General features: G+C 47.0%; 2 protein-coding genes and 1 non-coding gene across 3 annotated transcripts; 1 reads left to right on the top strand and 2 right to left on the bottom strand.

Annotated features, from left to right (window-relative positions):
• Positions 1 to 341: 341 nt before the first annotated feature.
• rab11al (RAB11a, member RAS oncogene family, like) lies at positions 342 to 14,811 on the bottom strand. The gene is made up of 5 exons (XM_061254097.1): positions 14,395 to 14,811; positions 6,230 to 6,425; positions 5,443 to 5,636; positions 5,235 to 5,315; positions 342 to 3,427 (listed from the first exon to the last, which is right to left on the bottom strand). The coding sequence occupies exons 1-5, from the start codon at positions 14,432 to 14,434 to the stop codon at positions 3,288 to 3,290; spliced, it is 651 nt and encodes a 216-aa protein (XP_061110081.1). The 5' UTR covers positions 14,435 to 14,811; the 3' UTR covers positions 342 to 3,287.
• Positions 14,812 to 17,044: 2,233 nt separating this feature from the next.
• LOC133136812 (ras-related protein Rab-25-like) lies at positions 17,045 to 27,211 on the bottom strand. The gene is made up of 5 exons (XM_061254566.1): positions 26,843 to 27,211; positions 20,686 to 20,881; positions 18,832 to 19,025; positions 18,105 to 18,185; positions 17,045 to 17,198 (listed from the first exon to the last, which is right to left on the bottom strand). Exons 1-5 carry the CDS (start codon positions 26,877 to 26,879, stop codon positions 17,071 to 17,073), a joined length of 636 nt encoding a protein of 211 aa, XP_061110550.1. The 5' UTR covers positions 26,880 to 27,211; the 3' UTR covers positions 17,045 to 17,070.
• Positions 21,607 to 21,679, top strand: trnaq-uug (transfer RNA glutamine (anticodon UUG)). Its single transcript has one exon. It is a non-coding gene; the product is annotated as a tRNA-Gln (tRNA).
• Positions 27,212 to 27,927: the final 716 nt, after the last annotated feature.

Genomic DNA, 27,927 nt, shown 5'->3' with positions numbered 1-27,927 from the left:
CTGTACCTCTCCTTTTGTACAGTAGCCTGGTTTAAGGAGCAATTGAGATTAACCCTTTGAAGTGTAGGTTTTTTGGAATGCTTTTTTCCCCCCAGAATTCCATGTCAGTCTTCTAGAACTCCATTGCATTCAACTACCAGTTGTGATTGTGACATCAGCATAAGAATGTTCAGTTAAGAACACTCTAATGTCATTTGAGATCTTTTAACCCTTTGAAGAGTAGGTTTCTTGTAAAAAAAATAATAATAATCTTCAAAATTCTAAGTTAGTGCACACGCACACACGCACGCACGCACACACACACGCACACCAGGCAAGAAACCATATGAAACCACAGAATGTTTATTTAACAAATGCTTTTATTATATATTTTTATATAATATATGTACACATTTGAAGCCACATATACATATACAGGAACATTCACAATAAAAACCCCTCGCTTTAAAAATCCCTCTGGTACGCATTCTGTGTTCTGAGTTTAAAATGTAGACAATGGGGGGTGGGGGGTCTGCTGGTTTTTGTCTTCACAAAAAAGAAAATACAATCTGTAAACCAATTCAGACCCTACCCCTACACACACACACACACACAAATGTGAAGGGAGTTGACCACAAGCAACTGCTTTAATGGATCTACTCACTACTGTGGGACAGCAGAAAACCAGCAGACCCTGTGGGGGCCTGAGGAGTATGGGGGGCTAGGGGTTTGGGTCTAGGGCTCGGAGCTCGGAGGCGTCAACTGTGGTACAGCAGAGCTCTCAAACTCCAGTCCTGGAGGGTCCCATGGTGTCCGCCGTTCATTGGTGCTTTCAGCACTTGAAGTTTGTTGCTCTTAAAGTTCTTGACATCAGTGATTTGTTAAGGCGTCACAACTTTGACAGGGCAACCCTCCGCAGGTCTGGAGTTTGTGACCTCCGGACTACAGGGAGCCAGTCCAGGTCTTACCAGGAGCACACTAGTGTTATAAACCGTAGCCTGCAACAGGCTAGTAAGACTTATTAGTATGACCTGGAATGGCTAAAAACGGTATGCTATTTTTATTTTTATTTTTTTGGAGTACAGTATCCATTCCTGGGATAGGATTCATAAAAAATGTGATAAATGCCCAGCTCAGTTTTAGTGGTTATTGCTCAGGTGACAACAGAAACTAGGCCTTTCCCCCGACACCCTCAGAATCAAGTGACTTTCGGTTTAAAGCGGTTTAAAATGAGCGGAACAGCACGCAATTCCACCACTTCCCCCCCGGTTTCATTTCACTACCCCGACTTCCTGTTTGTCTTTGTTTTCTGTTTTAAGGATGGGGGCTGCACGGTGTCGGACTCCAGAGCGGCAGGGTTTGCGGTACGTTTCAGCGCTCACGCGATTAACCGGCTAAAGAGCCCACCGCACACTTTGCCAAAAAAAATACCTCAAATCGATGCCAATTAATCGCAAACCGCTAAAACCTGCAGACACCGAGGCCCCTCCGGGACCGGTGGTTGGCACCCCTGACTGAAAGCCGTCGTGGCACACCTCATAAATACACGTCTTTCCATGGACTACACTCTCAGGCCTCCTGGAGGTCTCGCACAGAATTACGGCATTTAAAACCGTACGACCGCCAGACGATTGAATCGGTACAGGTTGAGGGGGGGGGGGGAGGGGAGCAGGTCTGGGCAATGGCGTCACGGTAGTGTCTACGGGAGAGCAAGGAAAACAGCGGAAATACTGATCTTCAAACCCTAAGCGTTGGGCTTGGGTGTCTGAACGCGTTCTTCTTCCACCCGCGGTGTGCGTGCGCGGCACTCCCGAGTCCGCCTGCCTCTGATTGGCCGCTTAGGGTCTGTAAGAGCAGTACATCCTGAATCATCAGGAAGAAAAAAAAATAATCACAGTCCTGACTGAGACTCTCCACCGATTAGACCGGAGCAGAGCTTCGATTCCAAACGTGAAGTAAGGCATTAGGCTTCTCGGAGCGAGAAGATCTCTCTCTCTCTCTCACACACACACACACACACACAATAATGGAAGCAGCACAAAAACAACCCACAGCAAATAACACCCCTCATCTGAAATCTGCAAATCTATTCTGGAAGGCGTGTGTGGAAATCAGTTACATTCAAACAGCATTAAATACATAAAGGAATGATTCAAAGAAAACAGTGCAAGGGAGAACCCATGCACGTGTGTGTGTGTGTGTGTGTGCTTGTGTGTGTGTGTGTGTGTGTGTGTGTGAGAGAGCGTGCATGCGCGTCGTGAGAGCGCGTGTGTGTGTGTGTGCATGTTCGTGAGGGGAGGGGGTTGCTGAGCAAAACTTCTGAAACTACTTTCAGAAAGCGAAACCTCTCAGGATACCCAGAATGCTTTGCATCATTTGAGAATTGCTGAGCAGTGATTGGGGGGGGGTGGAGGCAGGAAGGAGAGGTTTGGAATGGACCCACTCCCCTCTGTCTGACGACCTGAGAGTGTGCTATAAGGGGCCCAGGGTGAGGGGGTGGGGGTACAGTACGCTGGACTTTCTTTGGGGAAATGCTGACCTGTGATTGCATAGTCCACTCCAACACTGTAACAATTTCCCACCGGCACTACGCTAAACATTCAATTTCATTCGTCCACTCTCCTGATTCGTAATTCTAATTTCAATCTAGATCATTAGTAAGATACACAACACAAAGTTTAGAAAGTTTAGAACAAAGAGAAAAAAAAAAGAAGAAAAAAAAAGTGATCCCTTCAAAAATATTTTTCCTCACTGACATCTATGGGCAAGAACACACTCTTACAGTTTCCGCTCATTTTAAATTTGGGGTTGTAGGATTAAAAAATAAATACATTTGGATTTTGAGCCGGTGACAATCTTTGCCACAACTGGGTCGGAGGTTACTCTGACAGACAGGCGTGTGTCCAACAGAATGATAACAATAATTCTAATCACTTATCACTTTACGGTCTTGTTATGAAACAAGGTTTTGGGAAGTCTTTACACCACCTGACGGAGCAGGCGAAAGCGCACTGCCCGCTATAACCAATAAATACCAGGGTTTCATTAGTGCACGAAAACAACCAATCAGAAGGCCCCTCCTGGATTTGCGTGACGGTAACAGTGGCGTGTCTGACCGTTTTGATTCTCCAACGACGCACACAAGACCGCATACTACCTGTACTAAATTTAAGGCTGATTTTCAATTAAATGTAGTACAGGTAGTATGCCATGTATGTGGTTTCAAACACAGAAACACACCCCCTACCCAGACACTTTCCCTCCCCTGGCCCCACCCCTGTGCCCTAGGCCCCTCCCCTCTTCCGGGCTCAGTTGCCCTGGCAACAGGAGCTCTGTTTGTTGGACGTCTGGGTGGGCTGCACCGTGATGGGAACCACGTTGGAGTTGGGCGAGAAATCAGAGTCATTGCGGCCCGACATCTGTCTCTGGGACATAATGTGGTATATCGCTGGAGAGAGAGAGAGGGAGAGAGAGAGAGAGAGGGGGGGAGAGAGGGGGAGGGGGGGAGAGAGAGAGAGAGAGAGAGAGAGAGAGAGGGAGAGCGAGAGAGAGGGGGGGAGAGGGGGAGAGAGAGGGAGAACATTAGACATTTTCATACAGCATTTTTTATTTTATTTTATTTTTTTATTTTATGTATTTCCCCAAACTCAGCATAAGTTTGTACATAACAGCACAAAGATACATTCCGAATTCCATAAACCAATGCAGGGATAATACGCACATCAGTGTAGGGGCCAAATGCACATTATATAATGCTCAGAGTTCACATTAACCAATCCATAGTTTAGTCTCTTATTTAAGTGTCATATGATGCCAGAAATGTTCCCAGGGTTCAGACAATTTTTTAAGTTTCACATATTACATTTAGAATATTGGGTTTTTTTTTTAAACGTATTGTGGCCATTGCTATTCATTGTCATGAATTAACTATTTATTGGACGGTTACCATCTTATTATGTTAGCTTTATCAGCAAGTATTTTAAAATACATTATGCCACTAAAGCATTTACAACACTGAAAGCTTTACACTGAATTTAGAGAGAGAATGACTTCAGAAATGACAGTAATTACAATATGTAACGAGAGAGGCTGCCAAGTCACACCATGACTAAACCCTTCCCATCAGCCCCGGGGTCAGACTGGCCCCTCAGCTTCCTCATATGATGTCACCATCCAGGAACACGCATCACAGGAGTGTCTGACCTCACAATGGGATTCACAGCCAATGAGGGAGCCCTCTTTTCAAACTCCATGCAATGCAAGTCCAACTGCCCTGACACTGGGTTTTCCGACTGACTGAATAAGCAGGAGCCACCGTTTAATTCCCACTAATTGAGCACTAATTCATTAGCGCTAATTACCGCTGCATTACTTTGGCTGAAAGCTCCCGTCAGATAACCATACATCCGACTCCCTGAAGCACCCGTGTGCCGTTGTCTTTTTCCCTCCAAAAGCGAGTTTATGAAGCTGCTAACGGCGCTGATCAAAGCATCGACTCGGCCGAACGGCTTCCCGTGATCTGGTGTTTGGCGCCACCGAGTGGCCAACAGTCAATAAATCAACTCGGTGAAAGGAGACTGCGGAACTGGACCGTCGCGCAAAAAAAGAGGAACTACGTTCTGAAAGTAAAATCAGACGTGATCTAGTTTATCTAAGGTCTTCTGTAAAGCCACACCATATGTGTCCATATCAAACAGCCATCAAGACCGGTCCTCATTCTCCAGGCCCCTTTCAGGATTGTGTGTGCGTGTGTGTGCGAGCGTGCGCGCGTGCGTGTGCGTGTGTGCGTGCGTGCGTGTGTGCGTGTGTGTGAGTGCGTGTGCGTGTGTGTGCGTGCGCGTGCGTGTGCGTGTGCGTGTGAGTGCGTGTGCGTGTGCGTGTGTGCGAGTGTGTGTGTGTGCGTGTGAGTGCGTGTGCGTGTGAGTGCGTGTGCGTGTGCGTGTGAGTGCGTGTGCGTGTGAGTGCGTGGCGTGTGAGTGCGTGTGTGTGCGTGTGAGTGCGTGTGCGTGTGCGTGTGAGTGCGTGTGCGTGTGCGTGTGCGTGCGTGTGAGTGCGTGTGCGTGTGAGTGTGTGTGCGTGTGAGTGCGTGGCGTGTGAGTGCGTGTGTGTGCGTGTGAGTGCGTGTGCGTGTGAGTGCGTGTGCGTGTGAGTGCGTGTGCGTGTGAGTGCGTGGCGTGTGAGTGCGTGTGTGTGCGCGTGCGTGCGTGCGTGCGTGCGTGCGAGAGAGATAGTGTGTTTTTATGGTGGGGACCTACCTGTGAGAATGGTCTGGAAGGCCAGCTCAACGTTGGAAGAGTCCAGAGCGGAGGTCTCCAGGAAGGACAGCCCGTGTTTCTCTGCAACGTAAAACAGCCAAACTCAAACAGCGCCCCTCTCAGACACTGGACAGGCCGTCCCCAGGTCAAACGGGGGACACGGCAGGGCGGGGCAGGCGGGGCGGGGCGGGGCGGGGCGGGGCGTTACCTGCGAAGGCCTTGGCCTCGTCGAGGGGCACGGCCCTCAGGTGGCGCAGGTCGCTCTTGTTGCCCACCAGCATGATGACGATGTTGTGGTCGGCGTGGTCCTGCAGCTCCTTCAGCCAGCGCTCCGCGTTCTCGTAGGTCAGGTGCTTGGCGATGTCGTACACCAGCAGCGCCCCCACCGCGCCCCGGTAGTACCTGCGCCAGACCAGCAGGGGAGCGAGCGTTAGCGTCACGCAGTAACAACACAAACGTATCACTGAGAGTGGTGCTCTGACCCAGGAAAAGGTCTCATCTCCCTGCACAGACAGCAGACCAGGCTTCATACAGTGTTAAGATACCATTCAGCTTCCAGGCAAACGAGGCAGTGGGCACACTTAGGGGCGGGAAAAGGCGAGCATTGCCGGGCTGAATGGCCTGTTCTCACCATTGTGCTATGTTACGTAATAGGCCTTTATAAAATCAGTTAAGGGCACTCTCCTGGATTTAACAGGCACATTTCTAGGGTGCCAACATCTTGGGGCAGGAGGTTTGGGAGGATGGGGGGGGGGTGATGGGTTCGGGGGGTGACGGGTTTGGGGTTCGGGGGGGTGACGGGTTTGGGGTTTGGGGTTCGGGGGGTGACGGGTTTGGGGTTTGGGGGGGTAACGGGTTCGGGGTTTGGGGGGTGACGGGTTTGGGGTGTGGGGGGTGACGGGTTTAGGGTTTGGGGGGTGACGGGTTCGGGGTTTGGGGTTTGGGGGGTGACGGGTTTGGGGTTTGGGGGGTGACGGGCTCGGGGGGGTACCCACGCGGAGGTGATGGCTCTGTAGCGCTCCTGGCCGGCCGTGTCCCAGATCTGGGCCTTCACGGTCTTGCCCTCCACCTGGATGCTCCGCGTGGCGAACTCCACGCCGATGGTGCTCTTGCTCTCCAGGTTGAACTCGTTCCGGGTGAAACGGGACAGCAGGTTACTCTTCCCCACGCCCGAGTCTCCGATCAGCACCACTGCAGGGGGGAGAGGAGAGGAGAGGGGGCATTAACTCTAACTCTCGCAGGAACAACCTCCCAGTCCTTTCCCGTTTCCCGCGTGGGCATGCGCTTCCTGTTTGCCGCGAGCGCGTCGGACAGCCTGACCGGCCGCCTGCGGCCTGCCCCGCCAGCGGGAGAGCCCGTGCGCCAAATGGGAGAAAAACGTTCCGGCTCCACGCGGAACGCCATTCAGGAACGCCGCTGTAAAAGCTTTCCCCCGCAGGAGAGCCGCACATTCGGCTCTCAAAGCTTTGTCACGCCGTTTCAAGTGAACGGTCCGTGAAAAAAAAAAAACCATGAAAGGGCCGGCAAAAGCGCACAGCGGCCCTCCGATCCACTTTCCAGGCAATATCAACGGGAATAATAACGCCGGAACCGTATTTTTGGATGTCGAAAATACGGCCTCCCTTCGTTGTGCTTGTGAAAAGGCTGGGAAAGGCCCAGAACTCTCCTCTGAAAGACGCACGACACCAGCGTCCAAGAGGGGGGAGCAAACACTCGCACAACGTCGCTGAACCGTTCGGTCAAGGTCATGACACCACCGCAATGTCGCCGCCTGTGTCTCGGGGCTGGCGCGGCGGTGGTTGTCGTGGCGATGAGCGCGGTCGCCGGGGGAGCGGTTGGAGACGGGCGGGTCGCCTGTGGCCCCGTGGGGAAAGAGCAGGGCGGCTCCGCGGGGCTTAGAGCGAGGCTACTGAGCGCGCTCCCTAAGCCTCGACTGATCCCACGCTGTGGAGAAACGCCGGGCAGGAGGGGGCACGCGGAACACTCACACACTCAAAGTCTCACTCTCACACACTCTCACACACTCTCACAGCTGTGGTGAAACGCCAGGCAGGAGGGGGCACGCGGAACACACTCTCACACTCTCACACTCTCACACTCTCACACTCTCACACTCTCACACTCTCACACTCTCACACTCTCACACTCTCACACTCTCACACTCTCACACTCTCACACTCTCACACTCACACACTCACACACTCACACACTCACACACTCACACACACTCAAAGTCTCACACACACTCAAAGTCTCACACACACACACACACACAGACACACACACACAAAGTCTCACACACACTCACACACACACACACACACACACACACACACACAGTCTCACACACACACACACACACACACACACACACACACAGCTGTGGTGAAACGCCAGGCAGGAGGGGGCACGGGGCAAACAGGCACACACTTCTAAACACAGTCTCACACACACTCATAAACCCACACTCCTAAAGACAAACATACACACAGTCTCACACTCATAAACATACACACACACACACACATTCAAACACAGACTCACACACACAGTCTCACACAGAAATAAACACAAACACACTCATTCATACATAAAAGGCCACACAAACACAAATACACACTCTCCCTCTCTCTCTCACACACACACACACACACACACACACACACACACACTCATATGTACTTATGAAATATAGGGTGGTCAGGCTGAGTCATTCGCAGTGCTGAAATGTGCTCTCGGCTTGTTTGGTGTTCCTCCATGTAGCTCTGAGGGTAAAGACCTCAGTGTAAAGGTTAGAAAAGTAGTCCTGAAAGGGGCCAAGGACCAAGATTAGGACCCAGACAGGGAGCAAGGATCGATTTTAGGACCACTTTCCTCATTTTCACATCTTGAAGGAGACGTTATTTTCAACAGAATTCAATGACAAAAAATGATGGTGACCTCAGTGAGAGTTTCTGCTTGCGCCACTCAAAGTGGTTGCATTACCTTCCTTCTCAAGCATTTGCTACATCACCAATTAGGAATCTCGCTCTCAATGGCCTGCTGTCAAATTAACCAATCAGCAGTTCCGCAGGATTAGACTCCGCCCCTCACCTCCTCACCCCGGGACTCCAGACCAGGCGTGAGCCAGAAAAACCCAACATTCCGCTCTTTCCGGTCCCTCGCTCTCCTGCCCGGATGGTTTTAATTCCTTCCCTGGCCCCAAGTGACAGACTGACAGACAGGAGTGCCATCGTCTCCATTTGAACAGATCGGCCCTGGTCTGCCCAACCCTGTTCCTGCAGATCTACCTCATTCAGCAGCCAGAGCTCTCAATGAGCCGCTAATGATAGAATCAGGCGTGCCAAATTAGCCCTGAAGATCAAAAATGAAAACCAGGAATATGAAGCACCATTACAGAGACAGGAGCAGGCAGATGAGCAAGCAAATGGCTTCTTTCAAGGGCGACACCCTCTAGATCCTGTTGACAAACAGTTCCTCGTTTTGGTCGGCAGTTGCCGTCACTTTGTAAACGGACACAAGGGGAAGCAAAAGGCTGGCACAGTTCCTGTTTTGAGCTTCTGGTACAGGTCCCATTACATTTTGGTCGGCAGTCCATCACAGGGCAGACGCACCATTAACTCACATTCTCATGGCAACAAGAATGTTAAGAGTCTCTCATTAGCCTAACCTGCATAACCTACCCATGCTGACACGGTGGGAAGATGCAAACTGCACACTGAAAGGCCCAGGTCAGGATTCAAAACCTTCTTGCTACAGCTAAACCACAGCTAAACCAGCTTGCCATGATGACTAAGCGTATTGTGCCTGTTTTTTTTCCTCATTAACTTGGCTCACATTCAGCAAGCGTGGGCGACATGGCTCAGGCAGCAAGAGCAGTCGTCTGGCAGTCGGAGGGTTGCCGGTTCGATCCCCCGCCCGGGCTGTGTCGAAGTGTCCCTGAGCAAGATGCCTAACCCCCAAATGCTCCTGACGAGCTGGTCGGTGCCTTGCATGGCAGCCAGTCGCCAAGGGTGTATTCCTGCCTCTCACCCAATACATGCTTGGATAGACTCTAGCACCCCCATCCCAACAACCCTGACCAGGAAAACGCGGGCTAGATAATGGTTGGATGGATCTTCCGCACCCGCACCCACACCACCCCCCCCATCCCTATAGGGTCTGCTTCCTCTCAAGGCTTCCTCCTACATGTCTTCCATGGAGTTTCATCCCCGCTAATGTTGCCCCCGGCTTCCTCTGTGTGGGTTCAGGGCGGGGGAAACCGTGAAACGTATGGTGACAATCCTTTGTAAAGTGCACTGTATGAATAATATCTGATGGATCGATTGGTTGATTGATTAACATAATGACCAATGACATGTGACTGTGAGGAGGCAAGGTGAATTGTACCACGCATAAGAGGCCTTCTATGAGGTCGGAGGGAGGCGATGGGCCATCCAGACTCACCTAACAACACCTGAATCCCGGAACACATTTCCTCGTGGAGGTCAGTAAATAAAACAAGAGATAAGAGGACGGTGATGTCACCTCACTGTCGGGAGGCAATTCCCACAGCGATCCCGGGAGCAAAGCCAGAAAGTACACCGTCTTCATTGTTGTCACCAATGTATCCCGCCATTACGTCCTCTCTGTTTATTCTATTCAGGAGGGGACACTGCAACCATCTGATCACGGTTTCTATCATCTCTGGCGGAGTACGAGTCTTTGGGGGAGATTTAAGAATTTTAACTTCTTTAACTTCTTATCTGCCACACCAAGAAAAACCAAACTCACATCAGACAACCGTGTGGTTGTTCTGCTGCTTAAAAAGGCTCATTCCTTTTTTTTTTTATTCAGGACAGTTTCAGCCTCTTGTGAACACAAAGCCTGGCTGGCAGACCTTCAAAAATCACACAGCTGACGGCACTGTCCTTAACAGCGCACTACGGGGTGTGTAGTGGGCGGGCAGCCATTTTAAAACGGAAGTGAAACGCGATTGCTCATCGCCGTCACCTGGCAACAGTACGAGTCATTACCCGTGTCACCTGAGCTCGACCACACCGAGAGGTGCAGCCAATCGGGTGCTGAATCAGGGGCTGAATCAGACCCTTTGTTTGCTGGTGCTACTGAGACACACAGGGGAGGCTAGGGCGCCTGAATACGGCAGACAGGAAGGGGGAGAAAAGAGAGACCGTGAGCAGCGTCAGGGGCGACCGCCTACAAACCGCCTTCTCCCTCTCTCACTGCAAATACCAACAAAAATAAGTCAGTCTTAACAAGTACTTTAGTCTTAGATCTAGACTTGAATGTAATTTGCATTACTTTTCTTGCTAAAGAAGACAAACGGATTGCCAATGAGGTGAAACGGTTAACTCGTTTCAAGACTTGCTAATGGGAGTAAGACAATTCCACTTGCCAAGCAAAAAGTAACTTCAAATAAGCTAATATTTTCTGCTTATGGGGAAAATAAGAGACAAGATATCATTACACAAGATATACTACTAAGGAACTAAGGATATACTTTATTTTTTTCTTTAGTACTGGGTCCACATTCCACATCCATACCTCCATAAAATCCTGCCTCGTCCTCAAAAGCACTGATCTCAGATCAGCTCCAAGCACAGGGCCAGCTGGGACGGTATTACTCACCACTGATCTGAGATCAGTGCTGCCATTTGTGAGAAGGAGCTTAGGGAGCGGCTTGGAATGCGGTCCTATTATCCCTCCCAAACAATACAGCAGCTTCAGACAACGAAATTCAGACACCCAGAACGACAGCCTTTCCTAAACCGCTGGTCTTTCAGCACTCCGATCAAGCTAAACCTGTAATGAATTATCTCTGCTACAGAGCATTTGACTGACAATGAAATCATTGCGAAAGTTATGCACTGCGTGGAAGGCATAGCGCAACGTTTTAGCCGGAACAGAATTCCCGATTCAAGTCAAGCAGGCAGGAAGGTGACGCTAGAATTTTACCAGGAAGCGATCACCCCCGACCCAGCTGGGAATTTTCCTTTAATTCTCTCTCTTTTCCTGCTCGATCTGTTCTGTGCTATGACCTTTTCTGGTCCTTCCAGTTTGGGCAGCGAAGAGGGGGGGGGGGTAAGAGAGAAAACTGGAACAGCATTCCTGCTCCGGAGACAAAAGGACATTGGCTGCCATTCAGTCCGTCATTTGAACACAAGTTGAGGTTTGACCCAAAACAAAACTGCCACTTTCATAAATGACCAGGCATACATCTTTAATCCAAAGAAGTCACTTTTTCCAAATTAAACCCGAGTACCATAACGTACTGCACAATGGATACCACAGAGCTCCATGTTGGCCTCTGTGAAAATCATTACTGTGCATCAGACCTGGGTCAAATACATCATTGACATGGACTAAAATACTTGTCTGTGCTTGACTGCTCTTGCCTGGTGCAACTGAGCCAACCAGTAGGACCAGAAGGTGGGGTTTGCACTTCCCGAGAGCATTTCATCGGTTTCAATACCCCAGACAAGCTCTGTGAAGCGTAGAAATGCATCCAAATTCAAGACCATTACGTATTTGACCCAGGTCTGCTGAGCGACACAATGGGGCAGCCTAACCAACCACAAGTCGGTAAAAGACATTACATTACAACACTCAGCAGACCCTGCCATCCACAGCAACTGAGATTACATTCTTACACAATCGATTTCCACAGCTGGCTATATTTTCCACAGCAGAAATTTAGGTTACGTACCCCCTTTGAAGGGAACAAATGCACCCTAGCTGAGAGCTGAGACCCAAAACTCGCAACCCCTGAATGACAACTTACCAAACCACTACACTGCACTCCTGTCCAAACAAGGATTGATAGCACTTTCCCCTCACGTGGTTAAATGGGGGGGGCGGGGGACGGGGGGTGTCATTGTGCCTCTGCTTTCGAAGATGTGGAGATTAGGTTTTAGTACATTCCTAAAGCCACAATGAATCATCCATTTCCAGCACAACCGAGTGCCCTTACATCCACAACTTCCCTGACCTCTGAACTCATCCAGATTCCACTGGGTGGAGCCTGTTAGGCCCTTCCTGTGGAGGTACGAACACATTGACTGCCTCAGCAAAAACCTTTACAACGAGTCCTCCTATAAACAGAGGAAGATGTCACGGACGATTTAATGAAGAACCCGGGTTGGTGGGAATGTTCTGAGCATCTCCAGGGAGATGTCCCTGAATCTCCAGACAAGTCTGTGTGACACCTGTAGAAAGTTCTCCCTCATATCCATTGTGACGAAAGGGCATTGATGGGTTCACTCGACGACCTGTACAAAGGCAGGCAGGGTCATTGCAGGAGAACATCACTGGCAGCTACTAGGTTATTATTAACACGACCTCAACCGCAGTTACACTACACGGATTTCTCAGGCGGCCGTGTAAAGACAGACTGAGAACATAAGATGGAGTACTGCCCCCTAGAGGTCCGAGTGGTATTACACCAGAGGCAGTGCCTCCATGACAAAGATGCAAGCAACTGTGTTTAATGGATGTGCTCGATAAAGTTTTCTAGCATTGGCCGTGTCCCTTTTTCTCTTCCCAAACTAAAACTGACCTTAAATCCAGCGACAGAAGGAGTTAGAGGAGACAACAATCTCCCCCCGCCTTCTGTCCTGAGTAGAGCTGTACCCAGGAAATCACTTTAGGGGGAAATGGATGAAATTGTAAAAAAACATATAAAGTAATTTTATTTCATTTGGAGAGGGGGGGGTTCTCAGTAATCACTTTCTAGGTGTATTTTCATGTGTGGGGAGGTTCAGGTTCTCCACATATTTTCCAATACCTGCCATTTTTTGGAGAAGGGGTTAAAATCAAGAACACCCCCCTTTTTTGTCCAGGTGTGTGAAACAATAACAATAGTCCTACATTCTCAAGTATTAAGTCTTTTGACTTAACAAGCAGAATAGCCCTAAAAATTAAGTTGAGGAAAATTGTAGATCATGTCAAGTAAGAAACAGAGATGACGCTTTGAAGACTGAAAATAAATAGTACACTTGTAAACGAAAACTATACTACACGTACATATCCTCTCGAGTGAACTGCCGAGACGTTACCGCATTTAAGGAAGTTTGTGTTTACACGGCTACGACACTGGTGTTGGCCAGACCAAAATGCCAATAGGAAGACGACACTGGGGGGAAGTCGAACAATCCTGGGTGGCGTGTTATAGAGCGGCTTAAATCGTCCCAGTGTGCGTCTACTTCTTCAACTCCGTATGTCTGCAATTCATTTTCTGTGACAATTCGTTCTTGCATAAGACAGGGCCCTGCGGGCAACGTGATGTTTCGAATATAAATATCCTTTCAATGATCATAATGTTAGGGAGGCGTTGAACACCACTGTTAGCTCACACACTGTAGCTTGCTTGTTATGTGGTTTTGCTTGCGAAAGAGAACATGACCGAACCCAACCAGACGTGGGTGACTTATCGCAATTTTAGCTTTACAGTAGCCCTACAGGTCGGTAAGGAATGCAATTCAATAAAAAAATTTTAAAGAAAGAAAAGGGAGAAAAAAATTTTGCTCCATGCCCACAAGATAACAATACCTTGAAAACTCACTAGGCAGAAGCTTCCTAAAGCTAAAGGCAAAAAACTATTCCTGCAACTTTGACTTTCTGTAAGATAAAAGGCAAGTTTGTGACTCTTGACAGCAAACACTCAGCGAAGCCAGGCGACGACGATGGCAGGACAACAGGGGTCAAACAGGCGGCCATTCGTTTACAGAAACACTGCCAAAAACCGATTACACGTATTGTAAGAAATCTGTATTTATGCAAAATAATGTTGAACGCCCATGAATTGCAATGTTCATGTTCCAGAATTGTGTCGTGGAAACTTGATGGGGGAATTAACAAGGCAACATTAGTTAGCAAGCAGCTTTCCAGCTAGGTGGCTGGCTAGCTACTTCCGAATACCGACAGTTTTTCCTGGGGAAAGAAAAATCGAAAACTAGCCATCTAGTCACACAGACGTCCAATGTCCAGGCAAAATGTCGAACTTAGTCATGTTAAAAAGTGTCGATTGGCTTGTGTAATTGAAGGACTAGCTAGCATTAGCTCCCTGTTGTGACTGACGGAGGGAAAGAGCCACAAAGGTCGAAATCAGTAATGAAAAAATAGCTCACTCCTTACCTAGAGCAACATATGGAAAGATACTCACCTTTGAAAAGGTAATCGTATTCGTCTTCCCTGCTGGCCATTTCTCCAAAATGCTTATTAAACGGTAGCTTAGCTTTTGATCTTCTCAGAACAATTTAGCCGAAGTAGTGAATGAGCTCGCACGGTGCAGTTTAAAAAAACTTGCCGAGCTAGCTTGCCTGCAACTCACGTCACGAGTAGGCTACTTCCTTGCTTGGACTAGGAAGACGGTTTCTTTGCCTGCTAACTAGTACCTATCTAATAAAATAACTTCCGCATTTGTATCAAGCTAATTAGGAACTCAGACTCATGTGCTGCCACACAGTTGCCCTTCTTCGTAAGATTAGTGCTCCCCTTTTTCGCTCTTTTGAACCACAGTTCGCTCACAGGAAAGTTATGCGTGTTTCCGAGTTGACTGTATTTCCGAAAGATATGACCCGCCCTCTTGTGCTCTCTCCAGCCTCTCCCTACGACGTCACCGCTGTCATGATTTTCTGAGGCTACAAAGGCAAACAGTGACCTCACCTACAGGAGAAGCTGATGGGATTGTCGCCCGTGGGCGCGACCCAAAATGCCACGTATTATTTTAATTATCATCTGGCCATCCTTTTTTTAAACACGGAAACAAGAGATACCTGATTGCGAGACAGGTAGGCTGCTTGATGTTCGGCTGAGAGCTTTCACGCGAAATTAAATGTATGACACATGTAAACTGACATGGTCGGTTCTGGAAAGTTGCCCAAGTTGCACGCCCACACACTCGCAGATATCTTTTAATTATTTTTCAAGGAGTAACTGAACACACCGATCTCTATAGGCATTAATTCATAAATATACTTATAGATGATAAATGAATAGACCTCACATTTAAATATTTAAATATTTAATTACATTAAATTATATATAGTTGCATTCAAATAAAGCTAAAATAAAAAGTTCAAGACAAAGACAAAACAGACTCAAGACAGGTCACAGGTCATAAACATTTTTATTATATCATTATACATTTTATTATTATAGATGTATTGCGTGAATATAAAATCGGGTCAAAAAACAATTATGGTACAAAGCTCATTTAGAATAGCTGCTAAGATTTGTAACCAATGAAATGCGACTTTGTTTTGTCGTTAAAGACAGCCAAGGATGGCTGCTTTAAATTTAATTCTAAAAGCACAATTCTCAGGCCCACACACCCTCCTGCTCTCAATTACAACATTGTCTCAATTCCACATTTTCCATTAAAGGACTTCATTTCACAATTGTTCAATTGACTGAACTTCAGATGTGATCTTTGTGGAAAAAATAAGATATATAATTTTTTTTTTTCTTGTGCTCTGAAAGCTAATGCCCATGCAATTCTTCATAATGCACATTATTGGTCACAGGGCATGAGATTAAGGAATAGTCGGTGGTAGGTGCAATCTCATATCTGTCCAATACAAAATCAGACATTTGGCTGCACGTTTTGTTAGCAATAAGAACTTACTCGAAATACTAAATTTTAAAAGTCAATGACATGAAAAAATAATTTACGTCACAAAAATAATTGCATCATTTTTGTTTTGAGCGTGCCCTAATTTACATAAAACATAGTGTGTAATGTCCTGCATAAATGTATTTTATTTTGATACAAACCATTTTCTTTTCTTAATGCACATGATAAGCAAAGCTGAGTTACCATGGCAACTAATCAGAATCACAGTTGTTTTAGGTATTTTCTTTATTTTATATATATATTTTTTCTCTGTCACATTGCTGTGAACCTTTTGGTCCCCGTTGCCCTTGAAATCCTGAAGGTCAGCCAAAATGTGACCTTTTCTGCTGTCGCCCATCAGTGGAAGCCCTGTGGGTTTCCGAACGAAACGTAATCAAGGCTGAAATGACGGAAATGACAGGCCTGCAGAAAACGCTACAGCTATCGGCATCCGCACAGCAAACATGAGCTGGCTGCTAACAGTGACTGATCCATCAAAACAAAAAACAAAACCCCCCGCCAAAAAAAAAAACTGACCAGCCAGAGGCTTGTATCACAAAGCAGGATTACTGAGTTAGCTGGATAACTGCACAGAGTAAAACCCACAAAGCAGGATTACTGAGTTAGCTGGATAACGGCACAGAGTAAAACCCGGAACGGCTCTTTTTACTTCAGTCCATGTTCTAGATTTGGGTGGGCGGCCGGGTTTTTCCTCAGTGCAGTTATCCGCTCACTCAGTCATCCTGCTTTGTGCAACAGGCACTGGGACTACCGAGTTAGCGGGAAAACTACACCGACTAAAACCTGGAACATGGATTTAAGGAAAAAGAGCTGCTCCGAGTTTTTTTTCCACAGCGCAGTTACCCAGCAATCCCGCTTCGTGACACAGGCCCGTGCTCTTCTTCCTTGAACGTGTTTCGTTCAGAAAGCCCGGTCACAGCCCGGTCACAGCCCGGTCACAGCCCGGTCACAGCCCGGTCTGACTGGAGGCCACTGCTCGGCCGTCACAGAGCTGAACCCCCCCCCCCCCCCCTCGATTTCCCCATCAGAGGAAGGCCTTCCAGGAGGAACACTGGTCGAGGAGGAAACCCCACCCAGGTGCCGCCCCCCGCCCACCACCCACCCCCCCACTCAGGCGCCCGGTACCCCTCGCCCACCCCCCCCACCCAGGCGCCCGGTACCCCTCGCCCTCCCCCGGTCCAGACTCGCAGCCGGCCCGGGCGGTCAGAGGTTCTTGCAGCAGGGCTTCCTCTCCTCCGGGCCGGACCCTGCCGGGGTGGATGGGGTGGACAGGGTGACGGCGCTGATGGAGCCGCGGGTCACCTCTTTACTGGCCACCTTCTTGTGGATCGCTGTGGATCAGACGAGATAACGCTATCACCGCTACTGAATGGTACATTCATTCATTTATATCGCACTTTTATCTAAAGTGCTTCCCAATCAATGGCTCTCATTCACCCATTCACAGACACCCTCGCACAACGACGGCGACTGGCTACCATGCAAGGAACCAGTCTGCTCGCTGCCACTACTGCTACTACTATATTAATACTAATAATAGCTGGATGACTGTACCGAGTAAAACCCGGAACCCTCCCAAATTTGGAACATGGAAAAATCCAACAGTTCAATAGCTCTACTCTGCTCATGCTCGATTGAGTTATTCTTCTGTGTTAATTTTTTTAATTTGACCTCATCAATATATAATATATAACATATATATATAAATATATATATAAAAGGGAGGGCCATGATCTACTCTGGTACTCGAGATATGCTAATACTAGCATGTAGCATGCTACAGGTGCTGATGAAGAACTTTTGGCAGAAGTCAAAATGGCGTCTGCTTTCTGTCACAAGTTCCCCGGTCCAGAGGAGAGATGCCAGCACATTCCAGGCCCTGTCACATGGCAGAGTGCGTACACACACGGTGCTACTGACACAGATTGTGATGACGTATTTCACTCGGAATGTCTCACAGCTTCTCGGTCACGTGATGCCTGTTGCCGCAGGTCAAAGGTCAAAAGCAGCAGTAAAATAAAGGCTCCACTTCAGGAAGCAATAGAGGGGAAACATGAAAGGAAAGCACACAGGCAAAGGAGAAATGAAAGATGAAAGGCAGAAAGAAATATATAGAGAGGAAAAACACGGCCGAAACCAGGAGAAGAAAAATAATTGATTAATAGAATCCACAGATGATGAGAGATTAGAAACATTGAAAGAGGAGAAGGGAAAGGCAAACTGAATGAGAGTCAGACCTGCAAGGACATCGTGAAAGGCAGTCTCCACGTTCGAGGAGTCCAAGGCCGAGGTCTCCATGAACAGCAAGTTGTTCTTCTCTGCATGGACACAGAGGCAGACTCAGAGCTGAGTGGTTTGAACTTATTTCCTTCTGAGCAGCGTGTTCCTTGTGCAGTTTTGGTACATTCTTTCAGAGTAGATCTTATCTCTGATATAGTAGACTTTATATATCACTCATTGCCCCTATCTTTTGATCTGGCCATACGTTTAACTGCAATACTCAACCTACACTACTATGCAAAACAATTCTTTGTGTTAAACCTACTATAACACAGTTCATATCAGGAGTCCAGTAGAGACAATGTGTACTCTATTAGTTAGCTTTTAAAGCGCATTCTGTTATATACTACTACTACTACTACTACTACTACTAGAAATAATAATAATAATAATAATAATAAAAATAATAATAACACACATTCTGATATATTTAATCTACATAAGCACTCAAGCATGCAAGATGAAATATTTTTTTTTATAGTTTATAGTTTTTATCATTCTTATTATTACTATTATTATTAATAATTATTATTATGAATAATAACAACAATGTTATGGTTATTCATACATCAGAATGTACTACTACTAATAATAGCTATTATTATTATTATTATTATTATTATTACATTCTGGTATATGAAATCTACACATGCACTGGGATGAGTGTAGACGAGTGTAGCTCACCTGCAAAGTCTTTGGCCTCTTCAGTGGGCACGGTCCTCACTGACTCCAGGTCAGTCTTGTTGCCCACGAGCATGACCACGATGTGCTGGTCGGCGTGGTCGTACAGCTCCTTCAGCCAGCGCTCCACGCTCTCGTAGGTCAGGTGCTTGGCGATGTCGTACACCAGCAGCGCCCCCACCGCGCCCCGGTAGTACCTGCGGGGGGGTTCGAGAGGGCCGGGAGGCAACTAGTCTCAAACTCTGTGACACTGCCTAAAACAGGGGGGCGTCAAACTCCAGCCCTGGAGGGCCGCAGTGTCTACGGGTGTTTGTGGTTTCCTTTCGATCAGCAGCCAATTAAGGCCTTGAGAACAAGGTGTGTGGACGACTCTTTGGCCAGTGAAAGACTTTGAAATGTATCTCTCATGCTGAAGCACACCAAAACACACCAAAAACCAGGCCCTCCAGAACTACAACAGGGACATTGCTACTGCTATTACTATGATTAATGCTTGGTTCCCCCAGTTCCAAGAGCATTTTACTTCTCTACAATGTTTTTTACAAGAGTGTTTTTTTATTACACAATCTGTTCAGCTTCTGTACATTTCTGGAAGTGAGTTTGGTTTCTATGACGATTCTTGAATCTGATTGGATCTATAGCAAGTCTCAGTACTCAAGTGCTGAATGTAAGCTGCTGATTGGTTGGGCAGGGGTGCCCAATCTTACCAGAAAAGAGCTGATGTGCGTGCAGGTTTTGTTTTGTTACAGCCCAGCACTATGACACAGACAACTAATCAAGTCCTTGATAAGTAGAATCCGTTGCTGGGCTAAAACAAATCTATGCATGCACATCAGCTGTTTTCCGATAAGACTGGACACCTCTGGGCGAGAGAGTCAACATCACGATTGTTTCCAAGGGCTAAATCTGGCTGCTGATTGGAAAGGAACCACAAAAGACCTGCATAAGCTATGGCCCTTCAGGACTCATTCACTTTCTATATGAACAGAAACTGCACCCACACACCACAATGACATCACCCTCTCACAGTGATGACATCATCACTCATCAGTGAACTCTAGCCTGTTTAAATTTTTATACCGCACATCGGGTGGGCTGCTTGGCTATTCCTGATAATTAAACCTCAAGGTTGTAGATATGATATTTATTTTTGCTCGAGGAAAATTCCTGCACTATTAAACTTCAAAGATATAATAGTTTTATTCTTGCTAGAGGTCACGCTGTTCTTGTTTACCCTTCTAAATTACACTTTTTCCAACTGCATGCATTAATTTATAATGTATTTCTGAAGGCTCCTTTAAGGGCATAAAACATCACTGTCAAAACCATAGCCTACAAAACTTCCAATATACATAATGGGCATAAAAACAGAAGCAGTGTATCCTCTTCTTATGTATCATTGTGTAAATATATACCACATTTAGTGTCGTATGAAAATAAAATTATCACCACTTTCATCTTCATCGATGAAATGAAGGCAGTAACTGTTTGCATTGTAAATATTCACACACATACATCTACGAAACTGCCAAATTCAGACATCTATAATCGTGATTTCGTTCATTTTCAATTGTCTACATTTAGGCGAAAATTATGAGCAAGCATTATTTCCCCTCCTGCTTGATGTTGGTTGTCATTCTCTGCCAGACATTCTCCTTAACTTGGTGGATTTGAACGGCAAGATATTTTTTTACATCTGAACCCATCAAATTGTTTGGACAAATTGTACAATGGCACTTAGATAAGCCACTGGGTAACTGGAATCCACTATCGTGTCCATATCAGAATACGAAAGCGCCGGACGTAAGCAGGAGATATGTTTCAACGGAGCCGGGCTCGTCTCCGCGGGGTACCCACGCGGAGGTGATGGCGCGGTAGCGCTCCAGACCGGCCGTGTCCCAGATCTGCGCCTTGATGGTGAGCGTGCCCAGCTGCACGGTGCGCGTGCTGAACTCCACCCCGATCGTCGTGCGGCTGTCGTGGTTGAACTCGTTCTTCGTAAAGCGCGACAGCAAGTTGCTCTTCCCCACTCCCGACTCTCCAATCAGAACCACTGGAGCAGAGGAAATGGAGGGCTTGGTCACGCGTATGACATGCACACAATACAAATCGCATATTCGCAGGGATAGAATCTGTTAATCATACTTGCTGCACAATAAATTTGTCCATGTAATGGTTGGTCTGTATTGTTGGATATATTTCATATGCAAGACAGCGTTCATATGCAATGATATGGACAGCAAGTATCTGCCTTCATGGGTGGAGCTACCGATAACTTGATAATGTTTGAAAACATCAAAACACAATAAATAGTATGATTGGTCTGAGTCAGTCATTACACATGGTGTCTCCACACATTTTGGAGTTCATGAAACCTCACTTTCCATCACCAATCTTTGATGTGCAAACAAGCTTTCCTTCCTGGTTTGGTGTCATGATTAGGAAGAGTACTGGAGCAAGATTGTCTAAAAAGCTTTGGCCATTGGCATTGAAATCCTTGGTACCAAAATATTTTACCCTTCTTTTAGTTTCCGGCAAAATCTACAAAAGTCAAAGGGCAGTGTAAAAAGAAAGCACATATTTGTGGGGGCAGACCTAGTCAGGAACAGGACACCACTGGCCTAGTTTGAGGAAGGACCCGTTTCTTTCTTCAAAATCCTGTTAAGTGAGATCTGGCATAGCACAACTCAGCTCACACATGAATGAGAAGTACAGGGTGTGTCTCTGGGCTGGGCCGACAGAAGAATGTAATGTCATCCGGGATGGCACACCTATGTGGACCGCGTGGCCTAATGGATAAGGCATCTGACTTTGGATCAGAAGATTGAGGGTTCGAGTCCCTTCATGGTCGCAATTTTGTACAGTAGCGCACCGTGGTGAGGAAGCTGGACATATAACCGGAAAGCTACCTGAGAAAGTTTGGGCTTGCGCAAAGCCGGACTGCTGAGTTAACTTGACTAGTTCACCGAGTAAAACCCAGAACCCTTCCAAAACTGGGACATGGACTGAAGTGAGAGCAGCTGGTCTTGGTTTTTACTTGGTGAACTTATCCAACTAGCTCCGTAATCCTGCTTCACATCCCCGTGATGTCCCCTGGGTCTGTGTTCAGTCGTCTCAGAACTGGAAAGGTGATCTCTCTCAATCCATCATGAGCTAAACACCGAAACTGATCCTCGTTAAGCAATCCTACAGCGAGACAATTCATGAACACAATCTGAGTAAGTGCAAACACTCTCAGCAAACACATGGGCTGTGTCAATGTTTGATACATCAGCTACGTGACACACCCTGAACGGCGGGGCCTAATATGTGCAGACAAACGATATTACTGCAATGTGTGTGAGATTGTTATTGCGCCAGTGTGGGCATATTTCATTCCAGTAAGCCTGCAGTTTATATGGATAAATGCGTTCTGCGGGGATTGCGCAACTCTTCAGCGCAATCTGGACAGAACCGGGGCGTATCTCAGGTGCCACACTTGTTCCGACGTGCCGATTGGTTAGCCCGACATGTTAGCAATACGAGGGAGCCTAAAATTCCACACCGCGTAATACGCCTCAGGGGCATTCGTCACTCACCGCCCTTGCCATTCCAGTGTTAACGAGACAGGATGTCCTCCTATGAACAATGTTCCGCGTCAAGGCAGTGATGTGATGCCCGGTAGTGGGGTTCAAATTATTTATGTTATTTTGTATTTTTTTTTGTTTGTTCTGATATCGTCTTATGATGTCTTATCATATTCCTAAATATCACTAAAGAAAATACTTTCTCCACTTTGGAACCAAGCCTCGGCTTCAATTCAGTCAGTCCCTATAATATCCACTAGGGGGAGCCGCTCCAGGAGAGTGGCCCTTTCTCAAAAATAATTCAGAAGAAGATTTCTCTCTGCTTATTCCAGTTAAATACAGGTGAGGACTAGGAATCAAATAAAACGCAACACAATTCATTCTCTTTTACACAGGCAGTCACCCAGATCAGGGCTTGCAAGTGCAACTCTGTTAAAATTTCTGCACACTGCCAGTCCGGTCAAGTCTTTACTCAGGCGAAACGGTTTCCAAAAAACACTTGCACCAGCGGCGTATGCTCGGCAAAAATGCTTTCAACTGTTTACACCCCTCAGTATTCAAAATGATACGAGATGGCTTTACAGCGAGGAAGTGCAGGGAGTGTTAACTAGGTGAGGTGGATAGTTTCCGTGCCAACCCAGCGCTCACATGACCCGAAAAGCCACTTGCAAAACAGCCTGTTGTTACACCTGTACGGATGTAACGCACGGTACATCGCCAAGCTAAAAAAAATATATAATTAGCGTAACTGCGTTTGAAAAAAGCAACCGTTTAAGCTCAATTATTTAAATAATTGCTAATGAAATGGTAGTACTAAATGACAATGCAAATGTCTGTGGTGCAGTTACCTGACTTAACTGGATACATTTCCAATGTTTTCAAAAGTGCTGTTGCTTCCCAACAAACCACAATTGTGAAAGACGAAGACAAAGCCTCTTAACATATTATTTTTCCATCCATCATTTGCTCTGCCAATTAGTAACAGTTGCAAAACTGAACCAACAATTATTTCCACATACTTGAGAAGTTGTCTGGGTGGTTCAGGTTAAGGAAGAACTATCCTTAAAACATTAAACAAAAGATCAAAAAGGGCAACTGCTTTTCACAGTGTTGTAAATGCAAACAACCAAAGATGATCTGCAAGCTTGCCCACTGAAAAGTATTCTGTTTATCTCAACTGATCGAACTGAAGCTTATATCCTCCTGAGAGATGGCAGAAATATGAAATATTATATATTTTGACATAATGCAAGTGTCTTGGATCATGGATGACAAAAAATGTTACAGTGAAAGTATATTAAAAAATATCTTTTTTTATTGCATATGATGTGGTCCTTGGTCCCTTCTAGTGTAGGTTTTTTAGCATATTAGAATATATAGTCCTTGAGATTAAGATTATCCTGGAAGGATAAGAGGACGGTGAGTATTTCTGGTGACCTTTGCCCCTCCGCTGAAATCCTGACAAGAACATCATTCCAACAAAATGGAGGTGTCAGATTCAACATTTTGAATGAATGCCCTCCTCGTCACAGAACTCAAAACAGCTTGCCGTTGGGAGTGTGTTAACTGTAAACACCCCTCCCCCCGACAGCCTGTTTTTCATTAACCGCCCGCTTTCGGCAAGTTGATCCAACCTCGGCCAAAACACGGAAAGTACACAGAAGCCCAGCTCCCATCCGCTGGTTCAGCTTTAACAGACACCTGGGCAGGAAACCGTCACGGTGTGCTATTGCGAGTTATTGTTCACCGTGATTCTGATGCTTTGAGTTTATGTTACAGAGGGGTGCGGGTTGAAAGAACGCACTTTAATTTCCCTGCCACAGTGTGTTGCCATGGCCAGGCTGGTTGCCATGGCAAATGTAATTACTTCATTTACTGTTTTTATGTGCGAATTGTATTTCTTCTTTTGTTATTGTTCTTTGACCAACTGAAAAAAAAAAAAAGCATAGTTGCGCTTACAGCAAGCGTGGTTACGGGGGTCGGTCAGATCCCGATATAGATGTGCGATGCTTAGTTCAGCCTTGCTGAGACAGCCAGGGAGGAGAGAGCAACATTAGATGCGTTTCTTGCATTTGGCCTGTAAACTCTGTCTCTGTATTCATCATAGCTGACTTTCAGGAGTCTTTCGTTGCAGAAACAGGGGGGGCCCGGAACAGCAAAACCGAAACACAAGTTTGATGCTGCGAGGCAGTTTCGGACAGAGGAACGTGCGCAAATCACGTAACTCACTAGCCAAGGGGCTTGAGTGATGTTTTGGCCCACATTTCACCTCCAGGTATGCTCTACTCGGGCGTTCCTGCTCTGATAAAAATCAGCACAGCACCCACCTACACGGTTCATGCTCCTGTCCTGACCCCAAACATGCGTGTCAGTGAGTGACATGCTTCAGTCTGTCACACACCGTATCATACGTACATTAGCGCATGGTATGGGAAGGGCGGCCAGTAGCCTAGCGGCTAAGGTACGTGACTGGGACCCAGAAGGTTGGTGGTTCAAGCCTTGTTGTAGCCACAATAATATCTGCATAGCTGTTAGGCCCTTAACCCCACATTGCTCCAGAGGGGAATGTCTCCTGCTTAGTCTAATCAACTGTGAGTTGCTTTGGATAAAAGCTTCAGATAAATACCAATGCATATTATTATTATTGGTATGTGAGTTTGTCTCACTTTGTTAGAAGCACAAAATGGAAGATGCAGGCAACGTGAGCGAGGGCCTGGGCAGAACAGCACAGACCTCCCGTTTAACACGTGGCACTTCAGAGGAGCAGGTCCTGTCTCAGCCAGAGTCAGAGATGCCAATCAGACCTCACCTGGGAGGAGCAGGACGTCTGGCACCGCATACCTGCTAAACGACACGCGCTGCCTCGGAGCGCAGCATGCTAACAGATACCCGCCAGATCACTTTACAACACAGTCATGAGGCTAGGGACTGGCTGCACTGCATTTCCTGGAAGAGATGTAGTCTTGAGGCACGCACACACACATACACACACACACACTCACACACACACACACGCACGCACACATACACACACACACACACACCCTCACACACACACACACGCACGCACACACACGCACACACACTCACACACACACACAAACACACTCACACACACACACACACACACACACACACACATACACACACACATACTCACACATACACACTCACACATACACACACACATACACACACACTCACACACACACACGCACGCACACATACACACACACACGCTCACACATGCAGACACACACACAAGCACACACACACACGCTCACACACACGCGCTTACACACGCACACACATGCGCACATACACACACTCACATACACATACACACGCACACATACACACACTCACACATAGATACACACACTCACATATACACACTCATACACATGCACACATACTCACAGTTATACATAGGCACACATGTACATGCACTCACTAGCAGACAGAGACATACACACACCTACGTGCACACACACGTTTACACATACACACACACCTGTACATGTACAATTTCTTTGTAATGTCTATAATGGTGTGAGTAATTTGACTGAAATGTTCAATCTTTTCAATCACGGGTTGCTGTGTTTGACAGTTAACACTCTTAAGTAAAGTGATATTATTGCAAAATCTGTTTCCCTGGGCTAATTATTTTGCCCAGAGGAGTGTGGAATGACTCATTTCCCATTCTTAATCATTGGCTCAGTTGAAATGTACAAGCACATGAACAAACATGAACAAAAGTCCCACAAAGTGATGGCATCGCCTCTCTCAGTTTGAGCTGGTCGACTCTGGCGTATATACATATTTTTTGGCATCCCAAGATGATGTGTGTATTAAAATTAGGAGGCTGCAACGACAACATTTTTCCTGAGATAACTTTCCGTAAATGGTCAGCTATATAAACAACTGTACTATGGTGAAGACATGCTTGTGAAGTGTTCATAACTTCTTTTTATCTGTAAACAATGCCCATAGCACTTGTCATAAGCATTAGTTGACATTATATCCAGTTTATGATAACTGCAGGTTATGGAGCATTGATATGATACGCATAATTACAGTAGTTGTCTCAGGAAAACCAGCCACCGGAAACCCATGATTATGTATTTGTTTGCTTATGGCAATGGTCATGGTGCATTAGAATGCTGCATGAGGCCCACTTAAAGTGAAACCTCTCCACTCTGTACTTCCTCTCATTTCCATAGGGTGCTCACTTCTGCTACAAAAAAGAAATCATGATAACAGGCATTGTGGCTGAACTTGTGAAAAGCACAGGGTCTGCGGTTCCAGGTCAGGGCAGGCAGGTGGTCCCCCTGGAGGATTTGGGAAGGGGGGGGGGGGGTTCCCGTCAAGCTTGTACTGCAGGCCCAGTGACCCCCACCCCCCTACAGCACTGTTTACCTGAGGCTCTCACCTAAAATGGCACTCACCTTTGAAGACAAAATTGTAAGCCTCTTCCGACCCCATGGTGCTGAGCCCATTCAGGTGTGCCCCCTGGGCGCTGTTCCGTCCGTCCGTCCGTCTGTCTGTCTGTCCCCGCTGTTGTCTCCGGGGGATTGTCACTTTTACAGCTCGTCTGCCAAACCTCCGGACGGACTGTGCGGGAGCAGGAGGAAGTTTGAAACAGGAACAAGGCTGGCACTGTTTTCCTCTCTTCTCTCTTTCTCCCTCTCTTTCTCTCTTTTACTATCAGTCTCTCTGTGTGTCTCTCTCTCTCTCTCCCTCTTGCGTGAAGGCAGTCAGCTTGTTTGAACAAGGAACTGGCCCTGTCGTTTCGGTGTTCAGCTCTGCTAATAGGCCTTTTCGGGGGAGGGAGGGAGAGAGAGAGAGAGAGAGAGAGAGAGGGAGAGAGGGAGGGAGGGAGGGTGGTTCAGAGCCTGGGAGAGAAGGGCAGGTGGAACAGGTAGAACAGCCAGAGGTACAGTCATCTCATGGGGGCCTTTGCTCCTCCCCCTCCGCCTGCACAGCTAACCTGCCTCAACTGCATGGGCCTCAGGGCAACCAATCACACGTTTCACACCTAGCACCAAGGCTCGCCCACTTCTCACAGCGAGCCAATCACCGCCATCCCCTCTCCCTACTTCCCTATAACCACCTCAACACTTCCTGTTCTGCTCCACCCTCCCCCACACCCCAGAGCCTGGTGACTCTTTAACGCAAAACCGTCTCCAAGGAGAAATAACCCGTCTGCTTCGCTGGCTCCTCCCCCGGCGGCACTCATTAACCTGGCGAGGAGTGGCCGTTGTTGTTTCCATGGCGATGTTGGACTTTGAAATAGGAAACTAGTGCGTCTCGCAAAAACGCTTCGTTTTCCTTGAGTAAATATTGTCTTAAAGGCTCAGTCTTCAAGGGAGAAATTGATAAACTGTCCCTGAAGCCACTAAAAAGTTAAGAACACATTTACCCACCGGAACTACACTGCTCCTGTTGAGCTACAGTAGGCTACTTTACTGATGGTAAATGGTATAGAAGAGCCGTATGTTCCCTACAATATAATAAGGCTGTAGAAAGTCAA

This window comes from Conger conger, chromosome 9 (assembly GCF_963514075.1).
Source record: "Conger conger chromosome 9, fConCon1.1, whole genome shotgun sequence".
In the NCBI taxonomy this organism is placed as follows: Eukaryota; Metazoa; Chordata; class Actinopteri; order Anguilliformes; family Congridae; genus Conger; species Conger conger.
This window is presented reverse-complemented; position numbering and strand designations above follow the sequence as displayed.

What these genes read in the sequence shown, in the direction of transcription:
- LOC133136812 (XM_061254566.1), bottom strand. Translation starts at nt 26,879, where the DNA reads ATGGGGTCGGAAGAGGCTTACAATTTTGTCTTCAAAG. An exon ending in TTACAATTTTGTCTTCAAAG is followed by an intron (nt 20,882 to 26,842) that starts GTGAGTGCCATT and finishes CCTCTGCTCCAG; the next exon opens with TGGTTCTGATTGGAGAGTCG. An exon ending in CTTTCACGATGTCCTTGCAG is followed by an intron (nt 17,199 to 18,104) that starts GTCTGACTCTCA and finishes TCTGATCCACAG; the next exon opens with CGATCCACAAGAAGGTGGCC.
- rab11al (XM_061254097.1), bottom strand. Translation starts at nt 14,434, where the DNA reads ATGGCCAGCAGGGAAGACGAATACGATTACCTTTTCAAAG. An exon ending in CGAGGCCAAGGCCTTCGCAG is followed by an intron (nt 5,316 to 5,442) that starts GTAACGCCCCGC and finishes TTTACGTTGCAG; the next exon opens with AGAAACACGGGCTGTCCTTC. An exon ending in CTTCCAGACCATTCTCACAG is followed by an intron (nt 3,428 to 5,234) that starts GTAGGTCCCCAC and finishes CTCTCTCTCCAG; the next exon opens with CGATATACCACATTATGTCC.